A 16,354-nucleotide genomic window follows, 5' to 3' on the forward strand; every position below is an offset into this window, starting at 1 on the left:
AAGTACATCTAGAGGGACAGGCCCTGGTGAAGGAAGGGGTAACCTCTTCATCAAAGACTGCAGTAAAGAAAGAGAATGACAGATGAAGTAGGTATGTGGGTAAAGGAAGAATGAGGAGTCAAAGATAACATCGAAGTAAGTTACAAACCTAGGTGACTGAAAGAATGCTGCTGGCCTTGAAAAAAAGGGAGAAGTTTGAAGGCAGTAGGTTTGGAAGTAAAGATACTAAATTAAGTTTTAAACATGCTGAATTTGAAATGCCTAAGGAAATTCAGCTCAAAATATTTAATATGAAGTTGAAATACCTTCTTGGCAAATAGTAATGACACTTAGACCAGTAGTATCTTATTGGATCTTTTTGAAGTACAAATGAGGTAATATATGCAAAATGTTTAGTAAGCCTTAAAGTGCTATATAAATGTTAGTTCTTATCACATTTTATTAATGATAGCATACTATTTTCCCTTTGGGGCTATGTAACTGTACTGTATTAAAGTTGTGTCATTAAATTTTGGAAGAGACAAGTTTGAGTACATTTTATACTGGATGTTAACTTTTATGGCTTTGGCATCTGAACTACATTTGCTCTTTAGTATTCATCTTATTCAATAAATGAACTTTCAGTTAGATTAATTTTTAAATGCCTTACATGCTAACATTTTTCCCTTGGGGCATTTAAAGGGAAATTTCAAAACAATTCCAGTGACTAGAAACTATTAATCATATAAGCTGAAAGTTATTATAAGCCTGAAAATGGTAAAATAACCTGTGCTTTCAAATTGTAATCAAAGCCATGGAATATCAGAAGACATAATATTTCTATTGCTTCAAGGTTACAAGTACATTTTGAAATCATATCAGTAGTACTTGACAGTTTTCTACAATGTTGGAAGGGAATTTTGTCCAACACTCAGATTTTACGGATGAGGAAATGGAGTTGAAAAGAGTTTAAGTGATTGAATCTAGTGACCCCTCAATTAGAACCAGTGATATAGAATTAAAATATAACTAAAGATTACTTGTATTTAAAGATACCCACAATAAAATTGTGTGCATACAGAAATAACTATCAAAAGAGAAGTGGGCTGACAGCAATGTCATTCTAAATTCCCTCTAGAAAAAGGAGAAGTCCTGGAGGGCAAACATGGATTTTCATTATCAGCAGGGCTACACACAATGTCTTATAACACAGTAGGCACTTAATAAATGATTGTTGGTTGGGGGGCAGCTAGGTGGTGCAGTGGATAGAGGACTGGCCCTGGATTCAGGAGGACCTGAGTTCAAATCTGACCTCAGACACATAACACTTACTAGCTGTGTGACCCTGCGCAAGTCACTTAACCCCTACTGCCCAACAAAAGGAAAAAAAAATAAATGATTGTTGGTTGGATTGGACGTAAATATTATAATGAATTTGCTTTATTAAAATTTTAAATAAGCAATGAAAACTTTGCTTGCTTATAGGATGGAAGTTCATTATTAAAAGATGAACATGTTAGCGTGGCTTTTGAAGATGAAGGGTCCTATGTTATGCAAGAACAGCAAGAATCTCTCATGTGTCAAGAAATTCTTGAATTGGAAGAAACTGAAATCCCAGAGCCCCCAGCCCTTGAAAGCTGTCCTGCATCAGTGTGTGAAGAGGACGTCACTCTTGCTTTGAAAGAGCTGGATGAAAGATGTGAAGAAGAAGAAGCTGACTTCTCAGGTTTGTCTAGGTGAGAGAATTTAGAAGTACAAGAACAGGTATTTTGTAACAGTGGCATTTTGTATTTTCTCATTTCTTAGGAAACTTCCCTGCTTTTTCATCTACTTCATTCTCATGAAGTTTCTTCAACATATTTTTTCCTTTAAGCTAACATTATTTTTTTAAGAGTGTAGTTTTTGGGGGGCATCTAGGTGGCACAGTGGATAGAGCACTGGTCCTGGAGTCAGGATGACCTGAGTTCAAACCGTCTGACCAGACACTTGACACATACTAGCTGTGTAACTGTAGGCAAGTAACTTTACCCCAATTGCCTCACCCCACCCCGCCCCCAAAAAGAATATTATTTTATAGTATGGTATTCATTTACCAATATTTTCATATCTTTGCTTAGGAACAATAATAATCTAAGGATTTCAGAGCATATTTGGTGTTCTTATGGTAAATGTTGATAAATATTATGTCTAGTACTTAGTGTGTGTGTGTATATATATATATATATATATATACATATATATATACATACATACACACACACATATATATATATATATATATATATATATATACACACATACACACACACACACATATATATATAACTTTAGTTTGATAGAGTGCTAGATCTGAAACTAGGAAGACCTGGATTCAGATTTTGCATCTGACTCTTAAAAACTTTGAATCTGTAGGCAAGTCATAACCCTCTAAGGCTTTGTTTGTTAACTTGTAAAATGAAGATAGTAACATCTATACTACCTATCTCCTGGGGCTCTTATGAGGATCAAGAGAGAAAATGCATTTAAGATGCTTTGCAAACTTTAAAGTCTTAGTAAACGTTAGCTATTCTAACTTTTATACATTATAAATATTTATATGTTGATGTTAGTCAACTACCACATTAATATTTCCATAATCAGCTGAGATGCTACCTCTTCTAAAAATTTTTTCCCAAATGCTTTAATCTACACTGATTTCTCTGTTCTGTGAAATCCTATAGCTCTTAGAGTTTGAATATATAAATTTAAATATTTTATTTTAAACTGTCTTATTTTCTCCTAGAATTGTTTGTTTGTACATTATCTTCCTGACAAGATTTAAACTCTTCCTGATAGGAACCACTTCTCATATTTCTTTTGTATGTTTCAACTAGCACAGTATAGTACCCAATTGGCAATAATAAATAATGGTAATGTATTTAGTTATAGGATACTTTTAATAAAATAAATTTGAAATTGATTTCAGTTAAAATAGATATGGTCAGACAGTGGTGACATGGGCCCAGAAAAAAGAGTAAAGGGATAGGTAGAGGTCTGTGCCTGAGGTGCTAATTATAGTTTTCAGGGATGAGAAAAACAGGAATTAGGGAGAGAAATTTGAGCAATATATTAGGAACTCAAGAACTAATCAGCTGGATAGTATCATTCCAGTTAGGAAATTGGTGTGTGTCATAGTAAATATGTGTGTACATTTGGTGCTGGTCGATTGCTGGCCCTAGTCGGTGGTAGTTGCAATGTGAATTATTTTTTTATAAAGCATTTTGATTAGCTTGTTAATATTTATGTTAACAGCCAAGATGAGGAAGAGCAGGATGGCTTTCCAGAAATCCAGACATCCCCGCCACCATCACCATTTCTTTCTGCCATAATAGCAGCTTTTCAGCCAGTAGCATATGATGATGAAGAAGAAGCCTGGCGTTGTCATGTCAACCAAATGCTTTCTGACACAGATGGGTCCTGTGCTGTTTTCACTTTCCATGTGTTCTCCAGGCTGTTTCAGGTCAGTGAAGTTTGGGGTTTCCAAAGTTCTCCCTTACTGTTGTTATGCTTTTTGTTATTTAGTTCTTCTCCTGAGATCAGGTTCTCTTGAATAATGCTGATTTTCTGGAAATTTCTTCTTTCTTTATCATAATCTTCTAACCGCAGGAACTGGGTCATGCCTCTGAGCACTTGCAGCACACTCCCACCCATGTGATTCCAGCCTTACTATTACACGGTAGCCAAGCCCATCCCCATACTCAGAATCCCATGTATTCATTCAAGCAGTTCTCCAAGTCTGAAATATACAGCCTCCTCATCTCCATCTAGGAATCTTAGTAGAGCTCTGCCCACATACCCCTGTCTTTTATTTCTTCTTTGATCCTAAGGTCACCAAAGTGAAATTATAGTATGTAACTTACTGCCTTAATCCTAAATTTATTTATCTATTAAATACTCTGGACTGTGCTAAGTAAACACAGTAGTACTGATGTTGGGGAATGCAGATCTGCTGAGTCAGTTCAGCAGTGCTCAGTCTCTTAGTTGCTGTGGGACCCTGGCTGTCTGCCTCACCTTTGGGAAGCTTACTAATTATATTGCTTAGCTTCCAGGGTGAAAAGCACCTTATAAACTGTAAGTTGTTCAGTTATATCTGACTCTTTGTCCATGGGATTTTCTTGGCAAGGATGCTGGAATGGTTTGTTATTTCCTTCTCCAGCGGATTAAGGCAGAGATTAAGTGACTTGTCCAGGGTCAGACAGCTCAAGTGTCTGAGGTTTGAACTCAGGTCTTCCTGACTCCAGACCAGCACAGTATCCACTGAATCACCTACCTGCCTCATATAAACTATAAAGCACTATCTAAATACAAGATATTACTATTAGAAGAGTCATTATTATTGAATTGGGGTGATAAGATTAATTCATGTGAAATATCGGCATATAATATAAATAAGCATGTAAATAAATGCTTAACAGTGTAGTACCAGTATCTTTGCCTTTGTTTATCCAGTGCCCCACCCCCTTTGTTTTACCTGTTAGCCCAGCTGAACTGGCCTTTAACCTGTGGATGACCAGAACTGAACAAAGCAGGCTAGAAACAGGAGAGTCAGGAATCAAACAGAAGTTTAATTTCAAAGTGAGGAAAACAGTTTCCTAAGTAGCAGAGATAGGTGTTTTTTTTTTAATTTTTAGGCAGTTGGGAGTTAAGTAACTTGCCCAGGGTCACACAGGTGTTTTGTCTGAGGTCAGATTTGAACTCAGGTACTCCTGACTTCAGGGCCGGTGCTCTATCCACTGCGCCACCTAGCTGCCCCCTGAATTATAGTTTTTAAGCATGAAAACTACAAAAGCCTGGATCACAAAGACAAGTATTCTTGGGTCTTGGATAAACATTCCAAATCATTAGGGTAGTTGAGCTTTGTGGTTGTTCAGCAGGGCTTAGAACCCAGGTTAGTGTAGCGGGGACTTTTTGCTCTTGAGCAACAGCAGAGAACCAGATTCGGTTCACTTGGCTGTTATAAGCGTGGGGGATTGGTGTTATGCCAAGCTCAGGGCACAGATTTCTTGTTGGGTTTTAGCTCTGGAAAACAGGGTGTCTCCTAATAGTATCCTGACATATCTAAATTTTGCCCAGTCTTCAAGGCCCACCAGAATTCCTGCTACCAGTTTTTTCATTTGGCCTTTGTAAATCACTTGAGCCCATTCCCTTCTTTGAACTCTTAAAAGTGTATGTTATTTATGCTGCTTGTTCAACATTTCTCTCCATTGCTTTGTATTGTTTAGCTCTCTGCAGTGTCTCTAGTTAGATTATAATATCCTTGATGGCAGGGACTGTCACATAAACCCAGCTTTCACTATAATAGGACACTCACTACAGATTTTTGCCTTAAGGCACTACAGTAAAATTTATACCTATTGTTTTATTATTTATTTATTAATATACCTACTCTACTATGTATGTTTTTCACTGTATGCTGAATACTTTTCACCATTATAAACAAATTCCTACAGCAATACAAGGATCTAAGACATCTCCAAAGGCCTCATGATGGAAAATGCTATCCACATCCAAAGAAAGAATTATGGAGTTTGGGTTTTTTTGTTTGTTTGTTGTTTCTAGTAAGGCAATTGGGGTTAAGTGACTTGCCCGCACTCACACAGCCAAGAAGTATTATGTGTCTGAGGCCGGATTTGAACTCAGAACCTCCTGACTCCAGGGCCGGTGTTCTATCCACTGCACCATCTGGCCGCCCCAGAATTATAGAGTTTGAATGCAGATCAAAGCATACTATTTGCTATTTTTTTCTTCTCTTGAGTTTTGTTTCCTCTTTCTGGTGGTTCCTCCTATTGGTTCTAATTCTTCCTTACAACATCACTAATGTGAAAATATGTTTAATAGGAACGTATATGTATAGCCTATATCAGATTGTGTGCTGTCTTAGGGAAGGTGGTGGGGAAGGAGGGGGAGAAAAATTTTAAACTCAAAAGCATATGCAAGTGATAAACCAAAATAAATTAATTTAAAAAAATAAACAAATGCCTATACAGAAGGGGCATGAAAGACAGTCATACATGGAAGAATACAATGTAAAAGAGAATCTTCTGGTATGCATCAGAAATAAAAGAGTATGCCTCTACTCCCCCAAGACCTGAGTGACAAGAAGTCTCCGCTGAGACTTATTTGTTCATTTTTACTTTCTGTTTTTGTATCGAGTCTCAAAATGAGACATGTCATGATGAGGGTTTACCATCCTCTGCATTACTCTTATTTCCACAGTGTTTAGCAGATTGACTCTGTTTCCATCCTCTCTCCATCTCTTTATTCATTTATGCATCATCATTTTCTTTTTCTCCTTTCATGAAGCATTATGAATTTAACAAGCATTTGGGTATTTATTTGAGTGAAAAAAGAGTGACTGGCCATCAGTTAAGGAATAGCTGAACAAGTTTAGTAGATGAATGTAATGGAATACTGTTGTGCTATAAGAGATGATGAGCAGGCAGACTTCAGAAAAACCTGGAAAAAACCTACATGTACTGATGCTAAGTGAATTGAGCATAACCAGGAGAACATTGTACATAGTTACAGCAACACTGTGCAGTGATCAACTATGATAGACTTAGTTCTTCTCAGCAATAGAGTGATCCAAGACAGTTCCAAACGACTCTTTGATGGAAAGTGCTATCCATATCCAGAGAAGGAACTATGGATTCTGAATGCAGATCTAAGCTACTATTTTTACTTTTTTTGTATTTTGTTTTTTTCTTTCTCCTGGTTTTTCCCTTTTGTTCTGATTCTTCTATTACAACATGTCTAATATGGAAATACATTTAATATGATTGTACATATATAACCTATATCAGATTGCTTACTATTTTGGGGCGGGGGGTGTGAAGGGAGGGAAGGGAAAAAATGTGGACATCAAAATCTTATAAAAGTGAATGTTGAAAACTAGTTTTACATGTAATTGGAAAAAATAAAATACTATTAAGTTGGGGGAGGTGGAGAAAAAAGTGACTGGGAGAGAGGGAGAGAGTTGGGATCCAGGAGTGCACCACAGTTTTTCCCATTTAAATGAATTGAAACAAAGTTTTCATTATGTATATTTTTGTCTTATAGACAGCTGTCATGAGGCAGATCTTGTTTGTATAGCAAAGAATGGATGTATTTATTTTATGATTCACTAGAGCTAGGCAGTGGTTAATACAAAAAGAAAAATAAAGCATTCATCACCTTCAAGGAGACTATAATCTATTGGGGAAATAAAGCATATACATGAATGAAATAACAGAGTGATTTCACTAAAGATTTGGGGATTCAGGAAAGGTTTCATGTAAGAAATAATAGCTAAGCTATGCTTTGAAGGCACTTGAGACAGAGATGAAGAAGGGAGGTAGTCCAGATACCTGTTTAAAAAGTCAGGTTGTCTGGCTCACTGGACACTTTCTGGTAGTGCCACTTTCTAAAGTGTAATACTGTCATATTATTCTCCCTGAGCAGCCTTCTTCAGCTTTAGAAAGTTTCATTTCTTTTAATGTATATTTGTGAATAGCATGCCTAACCCACACTCCTTTAAAGTGTATTTGTTAGCCACAACTTGACACATTTATTCTTTTTTCTCTTTACTGTCTCATTATGACCATAACTCATTTTCAGTTATCCATTTTTTCCCCTTCCAGTCTCTGATTGTCCTCTTACTACCTGTATGCTCATAATGTTTTGTCACTTTTATATTGTCATAGTGTGTGTGTAGAAAAACACACATTGTTTTTCTAGTTTAGAGGCTCTTATCATTATTTTATGTCATTGACTCTTTCAGCAGTCATTCTGGTGAAGCCTGTGAACCCCCTTTCAGAATAATGTTTTAAATGAAAAATTAAGCCTCTTGATGAAGGTGAAAGAGAGATTGTAAAAGCTGGTTTGAAGCTTAACAAACAAAAAAAGTAAGATCTTGACAGCTGGTCCCATCACTTCTGGCAAATAGAGGGAAAAGAAATGGAAGCAGTGTCAGATTGTATATTCTTGGCCTAAAAGATCACTACAGACAGCAACTGCAGCCATGAAATTAAGAGATGCACGTTCCAGCCACTGCCGCCCAGAGACCGCTGAACCTCCCCCCCACCCCCACCCCCGGTCTGTCTGTCCGCCACCATCACTTACTCCAGGCACAGAACATTCATGTCATGGATAAAAATGAGCTGGTGCAGAAGGCCAAATTGGCTGAGCGATATGATGACATGGCAGCCTACGTGAAGTCTGTAACTGAGCAAGGAGCTGAATTATCCAGTGAGGGGAGGAATCTTCTCTCTGTTGGCTTACAAAAATGTCATAGGTTCCAAAGGTCATCTTGGAGGGCTGTTTTAACTATTGAGCAAAAGATAGAAGGTGTTGAGAAAACAGCAGATGGCCCGACAATACAGAGAGAAAATTGAGATCAAACTAAGCGATATCTGCAACAATGTACGGTCTCTATTGGAAAAGTTCTTCATTCCTAATGCTTCACAAGCAGAAAGCAAATTTTTCTATTTGAAAATGAAAAGAGACTACTACCATTATTTGGCTGAGGTTGCTGCTGGTGATGATAAGAAAGAAATAGTGGATTAATCACAACAGGCATATCAAGAAGCATTTGAAATCAGCAAAAAGGAGATGCAACCAATACATCCTGTAAGATTGGGTCTGGCCTTGAACTTTTCTCTGTGTTCTACTATGAGATCCTGAACTCTACAGAGAAAGCCTGTTCCCTTGCAAAGACAGCTTTTGATGAAGCCATAAATGAAGAATCATACAAAGACAGCACACTAATAATGAAGTTATTGAGACAACTTGACCTTGTGGACATCTGACACCCAAAGAGATGACGCTGAAGCAGGAGAAGGAGGGAAGAATTAACCGGCCTTTCAGCTTTTGTCTCTCTCGTTCTAAAATTTACACAATAGACCGTTTGTCATCCATGGTGTCCCACAAATAGTTTTAGTTTATGATTTAAGGTTTATGCTACCTCTGTATTTCCCATGTGGTTTTTATGTTTAATATTAGGGGAGTAGAGCCAGTTAACATTTGGGGAGTTATCTGTTTTTATCTGAGGTAGCCAATATGGGGATATGGAGTTTTTTTATACGTTTTACATGTTTGGCATAATACTTTTGGTACATTGTGATTTCACAAGGCCAATGTTAAAATAGCTTCCATGTCTAAGCAAAGAAAACTGCCTACATATTGGTCTATCATGGTAGGGGGCAATAAAGGGATAATTGGTTCCAACCACAGGTGCAGTTATTGTGGATACTTTAGGGTTGGAACACTCATGGCTGTGGTAGAAACAGATGTCCCATAGATATTATATGTCATTCCAAGTGTATCTGGAATACACAGTCTCAATGTGTGCACCTTTATGATTGCAGTTGCTAAAGTTTTCCTTAAGATAAAGTTTTAACCCAGTCACTTTACTCTGGAGAAGGGCAGAAACAGTTCACATTCCTTTATTTGCAAAGTTCCCTGCTGTTCACTCTCATTATTTTTGCCACACTCATTTTATTTGTATTTAAATGGTTTAGGCAACCTAAGAACAAATGTACAAATAAAGATGAAATAAAAATGAATTGCTTGATACTTATAAAGTCACTGTGTATCAAGCACAGCAGTAAAACAAAAAACCTACATATTTAACTTTTTTTTTAGGTTTTTTGCTTTTGTGATTTTTTTTTGATACTTGCACATGCTATAATAATAGGTAACAGGGAAATAACTGGAGATGATGGCTAGCTTTGTTTAATGTCTTATAAAATTTTCATGAACAATCCAAGCATAATTGTTAAGAACATGTGTATTAAGTTGATGTAAGTGGAGTAAAAATTTTATGAATGAACTTTTCAACTACTTTCTCTACAGCTTTTCATGTAATTAAATCTTTAGTTCTGAAACTTCTCTAAAGGAAATTGTACATTTTGAAGATTTACTTCCCGCTTGGTAGTTATATAATGGGCTTTAAAAAAAGTGTAAAAATTATCAAATGGCAAAAGTTCCATGTGTTCCATAGTGTTCCACTACCCTGATTTTCAGTTACTCTTTTAAAACAAAAAATGGTGGTCTGAATAAAACCATATGTTCTACTTTTTAAAAAAAATGCATTTTCCTTGGAAGGAAAGCTATAGCAAATCTGAACAGCATACTAAAAAGCAGGGGCATCACCTTGCCAACAAAGGTCCATATAATCAAAGGTATGGTTTTTCCAGTAGCAATCTATGGCTGTGAGAGTTGGATTGATTATAAGGAAAGCTGAGCAATGTAGAATTGAGGCTTTCAAATTGTGCTGCTGGAGAAGACTTTAGAGAGAACCTTGGACAGCAAGGACATCCAATCAGTTAATACATAAAGAAAGTAGTTCAGGCTATTGACTGGAAGGTCAGATACTGAAGCTGAAGCTTAAATACTTTGGCCACATAATAAGAAGACTGGGATTCATTGGAAAAGACTCTGATGTTGGGAAAGATTGAAGGGGATGGCAGAGGATGCACTAGATGGATAGTGTCATGGGAGTAACAAACATGAACTTGGACAAACTTCAAAAGATAATGGAGGGTAGAAGGGCCTGGCATGTTATGGTCCATGGGTTCACAAAGAGTTGGACATTACCAAGTGATTGAACAACAAAATATGTAGGACTACAAAGGAAACCAAAGGGTAGTGAAAAGAAAATCTATTTTTTTTCCTAGCCAAGGTCATAGACCCCGTAAAATCTACCTGGGGACCTCAGTTAAAGATTCCTTCATTTCATTATTGTTTGTCTTTCCATATTCTTATATGTCTTTGTATTTTTTCATTTTTAATGCGATATTACGCTATAGATATCCACAAGTGAAATAGGCTGCTTCAGGAGGTAATGGGTTCTTTCTCATTAGACTTCTTTAAGCAGAGCCTGGGTAATCCCTTGTCATGTGTTTTATCTTGGGAGTTCTTGATTCTTCAGGACTAAATCCAGGGATGGCCAAATAGACAAGCAGGTATATTTAGTTTACTTCTTTGATGTTATTTGTTTTTTAAAAATGGAGTTTTGAAAGCTTTAAAGTTTAATTTTCAAGTTACAAAGTTTAATTTTTAGTAAAATTAAAGATAGAGATTGAAAGATACTTGTATGTGTACTGTATTTATAATTAGTTTTCTCTGTGTGTTTTATTCTAGACCATTCAAAGAAAATTTGGGGCTATAACAAATGATTCAGTCAGTTTTCTTGGTGAGAGTCTCCAGCGAATTGGAACAAAGTTTAAAAGTTCATTGGAAGTAATGATGATGTGTTCAGAATGCCCAACAGTCTTTGTGGATGCTGAAACGGTAAATTGTCACATATGGGCCCAATACAAGGAGTTAAACGTCTTCATGTAATGAAAAATCTTAGAAAACTAAAAGTGCCTTACAATGGGGAAAAAAAGGCATACATAATACATATATATATCTTGTCTTGCCATTTTTAGATTTGTTGGCCTAGCTCATCCATAAGGCTGATCCAGATTGTCCCAGCTGCTAATGATTGCTTCCCCAAATTACCTTGCATTTACTTTATAAATATTTTGTATATATGTCATGTATACATTGTTTCCCAAGAGAGAATATGAGTTCCCTGAAGACAGGGAATTATTTTATTTTTTCATTTTATATTATTAGAATGTAAGTAGGTAGTATTAAGTCCAGAGTCACACAGCTAGTTAGCAGCAAAGTTAAGTGCATCACCCAGGGTTTTTGACTCCCAGACCAGTGTTCATTCTACTACAGCACAGTGCATAATCTAAAGTGGTCCTCCATATACCTTTTTCCCAGTACTTTGGGAAAATAAGTGGGCAGGCTAGGGCAAGCCTTAGGCAGAATTTTTCTTTTGCTATCCTGCATTCTCTTTTATACAGTATTCTCATTCCCTACCCTAAATTAGGTACCTAGCATTCTCATCCTATGTTGCCATCCCCTGTGTCTAAACTCTATTCAGGTCATTCACAATAAGAATAAATGTCTCCCTTCAAGGCACCTATTTTGCCAATCTCACTTTCATAGGTTATGACAATGCAGCAAAAACTCAGTTCTCCCATACCTCTCTTCCCACTCCAGACCCTAGACCCCTCAGTTTGGTTGACAATTCTTCATCTGTGATGACCACACCTTCACTTACCTTCTCCCAACATGGTTTGGCTCCTGTGGCATTGAATACCTGATGCCCCCAGTTTCCATTTTTAACCATACATTGGGAAAACTGGGCCACATTTTTATGTGTATCTTAGGGAGTTGTTGGCACCACTAGAAATGGGAACTCCAAAACCCTGTGCTTGAACATGGAGATGAGATTAAATGCTTATGGGCTGTTCTTCTATTCATAGACATTCTTGCCAAGGTACAGGCTGTCTAAAATCTGTCCATGGAAATTGAGAAGCTAGCAACTGGCTCAGCCCTTTCTAGTGTCCAGATTGAGGTTGATTCCCTTACCCAGGACATCCTGCAGAACCACATAGTGCTCAATCTCATTACTGCCTCTGAGGGGATCACCTACACGATGATTAACCAGTCTTGTTGCTCATATGTCAACCGATCTGGGGATTTCTAAACCTCCCTACACAGACTCCAGTAGGTTATTGAGGAGTCTCATATCAGTACTCAATCCTTCTCCTCATGGGACCTGACCGTATGGCTCGCCTGATTGGGGGGATGGGGGTCGTGGGTTTGGTGGTACCATACTCTGCCTCCTGCTTTGTGTCCTGAGATTTATATTTTTGTTCAGATTCTTACTTGGTGTGCCTTCCTTTCCTTTACATTGGCCAACTACGCCCCTCTAATGTCTGTGTGAGTGGATTACTCCTACCTTCAATGTCTCAGCCTAGATCAAATTTTCTCTAGGTAACTGGTAGATCAGCAGACTCTTTGAGTCCTAGGTGAAAATGGGGTTAATGTTAGAACAAAGTGACTCCATTTTGTGACTGTAAGTTTTGCCTCTCAACACTGATGTTTTTTGAGTTGTTTCCTTCAAATGTTTTCTCTAAAATCCCCCACTGAGGAGAAATCAGCTCATACCCTAAACCAGTTGCAGTTTGGCTGATGTAGTCCTGTTTCCCTTTTGCACTATGTAAAAATCATATAAAAGCTAAAATGCCATAAGCCTCTGGGTCATTGCATTGATGGAGAGTCTTAGACCTGATTTGTTTCTGCAACCACATGCCTTGCTAAATAAATTATTGTCTAGATGTAAAAATAATAAATGAATAAAGAATGCCTCATAATATCTGAGTGTTGACCCTTTCATGGCACCAGAATATTTCTGGATTCAGTTAGTGGGTGTTGGGTATCTTGGGGGAGTATTCTAGCTTTCTTAGCCTTCCTAAATAGAAACTTAAATAGACCTTCAGCTTCTCCATTTAAATGTAAGGCCATTCCTACTTGTAAGAGAGAAATGAGCTCAGTAACTCTAGGACTGGATCCCTTGGGTAAGCAGAGGTAATCCTGATAAACCTTCAGCTACAAATTTTTAATTTTGTGATCATTACCAAATTGGCAAGCCATTCAAAAAATCTTTTTGTTTTTACAGTTGATGTCATGTGGTTTGCTAGAAACACTAAAGTTCAGCGTGTTGGAATTACAAGAACATCTGGATACATACAATGCCAAAAGAGAAGCAGCTGAACAGGTGAGTCATTTCAAAGAGCATATTTTGGCCATAAATTTTAAGGGGGGAGTAAAATAGCTGGGATGTTAGATTTTGACTCTAATCTCTTGAGTCTTTACTACTTTTCGAACACAACTCCCTCTTCCCGTCTAGTTGGGTACACTGGGGGGGACACTTAAGATTTTGTGATGGAGCAGCCCCCAGGGTAGACCTTCATTAGTAGTTGAGTACTACTGACATATACTTCTTAAAGTTATAATTTCTGCAGAATAGACCAACTAAGTAGGTAGTTATGCAACTGAAATTGGGGCAGTTAACTCCTTAAAAAGGAAAGAGAAGGGAATAAGCATTTATGTAGTGCATACACACTAGGCCTTGTGCTAAATGCTTTAAAATATTATCTCATTTGATTAAAGGAGGGAATGTCATTATAGAATTTTTGAGAAAATGACATTCTCAATAATAGTGGTACTTCTAAACTGTGAGCCCTTCCCTCTGGTATGTATGTGTGGCTAATATAAAGCTTGATACTATAGATTACTGACTCCTGCCTTCTTCAGTACTTCAGTGACTCCTGTGATCTCACCAATGTGGGTAATCTCTCATCAACAGAGATCACAATCCATATGCTTCCTGATTCAATGTTAATTTTTGTCTATGTTCTTCTCAGAGATGATTCACCTCATGTGCCAGAGACTTTCTTCTAGGTCTTATTAATATCGGAAGCTGTTAGTGGGGCATCAGGCTAGCTATTACCCTTTTCTTGAAACACATGACTAACTTCCATCCTTTTCTAACCACATCCTTCCTCAGTGAGGTTTAGTCCCTTATGCCATTTCCTGAACACCAGTCAATACTGAAAACGTATAATAGCTTGCTTATACCCACCATGAATGAATGGAAAAGTATAATACTATGCTGTGCACTGGTGGTACAGTTAGAAAAGGGAAATCATGCCAGTGTTCACAGAACTCACATTCTAAGAGGGGCAGATAGCGTATATGAGAGGCCTTAGCTACAGATGGACAACAACAAAAAGCATTTATTAAGTAACTATTCTGTGCTAGGCATTGTTTTAAGCACTGGGAATAAAAAGAAAGTCAAAACCAGACCTTCCCTCAAAGAGCTTATGATATAATGGGGGTGACGGTGAGTACAAACAATTACTCATAAACAACATAGGATAAATTGAAGATAATTTTAGAAGGAAAGCACTTAGCTAGCATTAAGTGGAATCAGGAAAGTCATCGTATAGAAGGTGACATTTTAGCTGGAACCTGAAGGAAGCTTAAGAAGAGGAGAAGAGAGAGAATGCCAGGCATAGGAAATGCACTGAATCAGGAGGAGGAATGTCTTGTGCAAGGAGCAGCTGTAAGGCTAGTGTCATTAGATTGTAGAGATTGTGGAAGAAAAGAAGGTATAAGAAGACTGGAAAGGGAAGAAGGGGTCAGAAATGAAGGGCTTAAATGCCAAACAGAGGATGTTATATCTGAACCTCCAGGTTCTAGGAGCCACTGGAGTTTATTGAAAAGGTAGGTGGCTGGAGGGCTTAATATGGGAATCCTCAAGACTTAGATTTGTTGTGGAATGTTCCTAGAAAGGTAAGAGTTGTGATGAAAATGGTATTTGTGCAAGACATTTTGTTAGCTGTCTGCAGAATAAAATGAAAAGGCAGGAAGATCTTTGCAATGACCTAGGTCAGTGGTGGGAAACCTGCAGCTTTGACTGAGTCAGTCAAAGGGCCACACTTGAGGACCTAGGGGGCCACATGTGGCTTTGAGGCCTGAAGTTTCTCACCCCTGACCTAGGTCATTGGAGGTCTCCAGAGCTTCTTAAACTGTAGGTCATGAGTAGAAAAAGTTTAAGAAGCCCTACTCTAGACTAATAAGTCAAATATGGAAATATAGGAAAGAGGATATTACTTTGAAACATTTGTTCAGGGATAAGTTGTACTAGATGGACTCTGTGGTCCCTTCCAACTCAGATTCTATAAATTGGCAGTATAATCTGTCTTTTATTTGAGGACACAAAATTAGCATAGGAGCATTGGTAATGTACAAGAGCTTCAGTGTTGCAGCTGAGCTAGGGCTCAATTTGAGGTTTCCTTTGGGCTGTGTTCCTTCTCTATTTGACTTGAATTTTTTTTATAGTTTTATATCATTCTGGCTTTTGGAAGGAAAGTAGAAGTTATATTATGCTATATTATGGTACAAAGCTGCTTGGTTTCTGGATACTTGAAGCTCTGGGATACTTCACCTGTTGGAAACTGTAATTATGAGTACTTTTTTTTTGTTAGCAGACATCAACATGATTATGGAATGTGTTGAGTAAACAAACTTGATTGAAATCTTGAGCTCACTACAGAGTACTCTCTGTCATTCTGGCATATAATATAGCTAGAGATTTAGTGAGTTGACTTTGCAAGCCAACACCCAGCTGTTTGTTTTACACATTCCCCTCAGTGCCCATAGTGCAAAAGCTTTTCTGGTATTGGTTCATACATTTAGAGCAGGGAGGGGACCTTTGAGATCATCTAGTTCAACCCCTTCATTTAACAGATACAGAAATAAACCACCAGAAAGCTTAAGTGACCTGCCTGTGGTCATAAAGCCAGTTTCACCAGGGCTTAGCTGAATCCCTCATTGGCATCTGCCAGACTAAAATCATCTCCTACTTTTATGACGGTGACATGGCAGGGCCTGGGGACAGTGGGGGCAGGGGGGAAGGGGGAGGAGAGGAGAAAACACCAACAATCAG

At 37.7% G+C, this 16,354-nt stretch overlaps 1 protein-coding gene and 1 pseudogene across 9 annotated transcripts in view; both read left to right on the forward strand.

The window, feature by feature from the left end:
* The window catches only part of FRYL (FRY like transcription coactivator), a 292,081-nt gene that overhangs the window by 265,513 nt on the left and 10,214 nt on the right, over positions 1–16,354 (forward strand). For all 9 annotated transcript variants that reach the window (XM_020990364.2, XM_078148492.1, XM_078148491.1 and 6 more), the window contains 4 exons: positions 1,465–1,715; positions 3,271–3,478; positions 11,140–11,289; positions 13,520–13,618. In XM_020990364.2, the coding sequence (XP_020846023.1) occupies positions 1,465–1,715; positions 3,271–3,478; positions 11,140–11,289; positions 13,520–13,618 (708 nt within the window). The remainder of the gene's footprint in view (positions 1–1,464; positions 1,716–3,270; positions 3,479–11,139; positions 11,290–13,519; positions 13,619–16,354) is intronic.
* Positions 6,994–9,824, forward strand: LOC110211236 (14-3-3 protein zeta/delta pseudogene; annotated as a pseudogene).

This window comes from Phascolarctos cinereus, unplaced genomic scaffold (genome assembly GCF_003287225.1).
Source record: "Phascolarctos cinereus isolate Bilbo 61053 unplaced genomic scaffold, phaCin_HiC Scaffold_9;HRSCAF=440, whole genome shotgun sequence".
NCBI lineage: Eukaryota > Metazoa > Chordata > Mammalia > Diprotodontia > Phascolarctidae > Phascolarctos > Phascolarctos cinereus.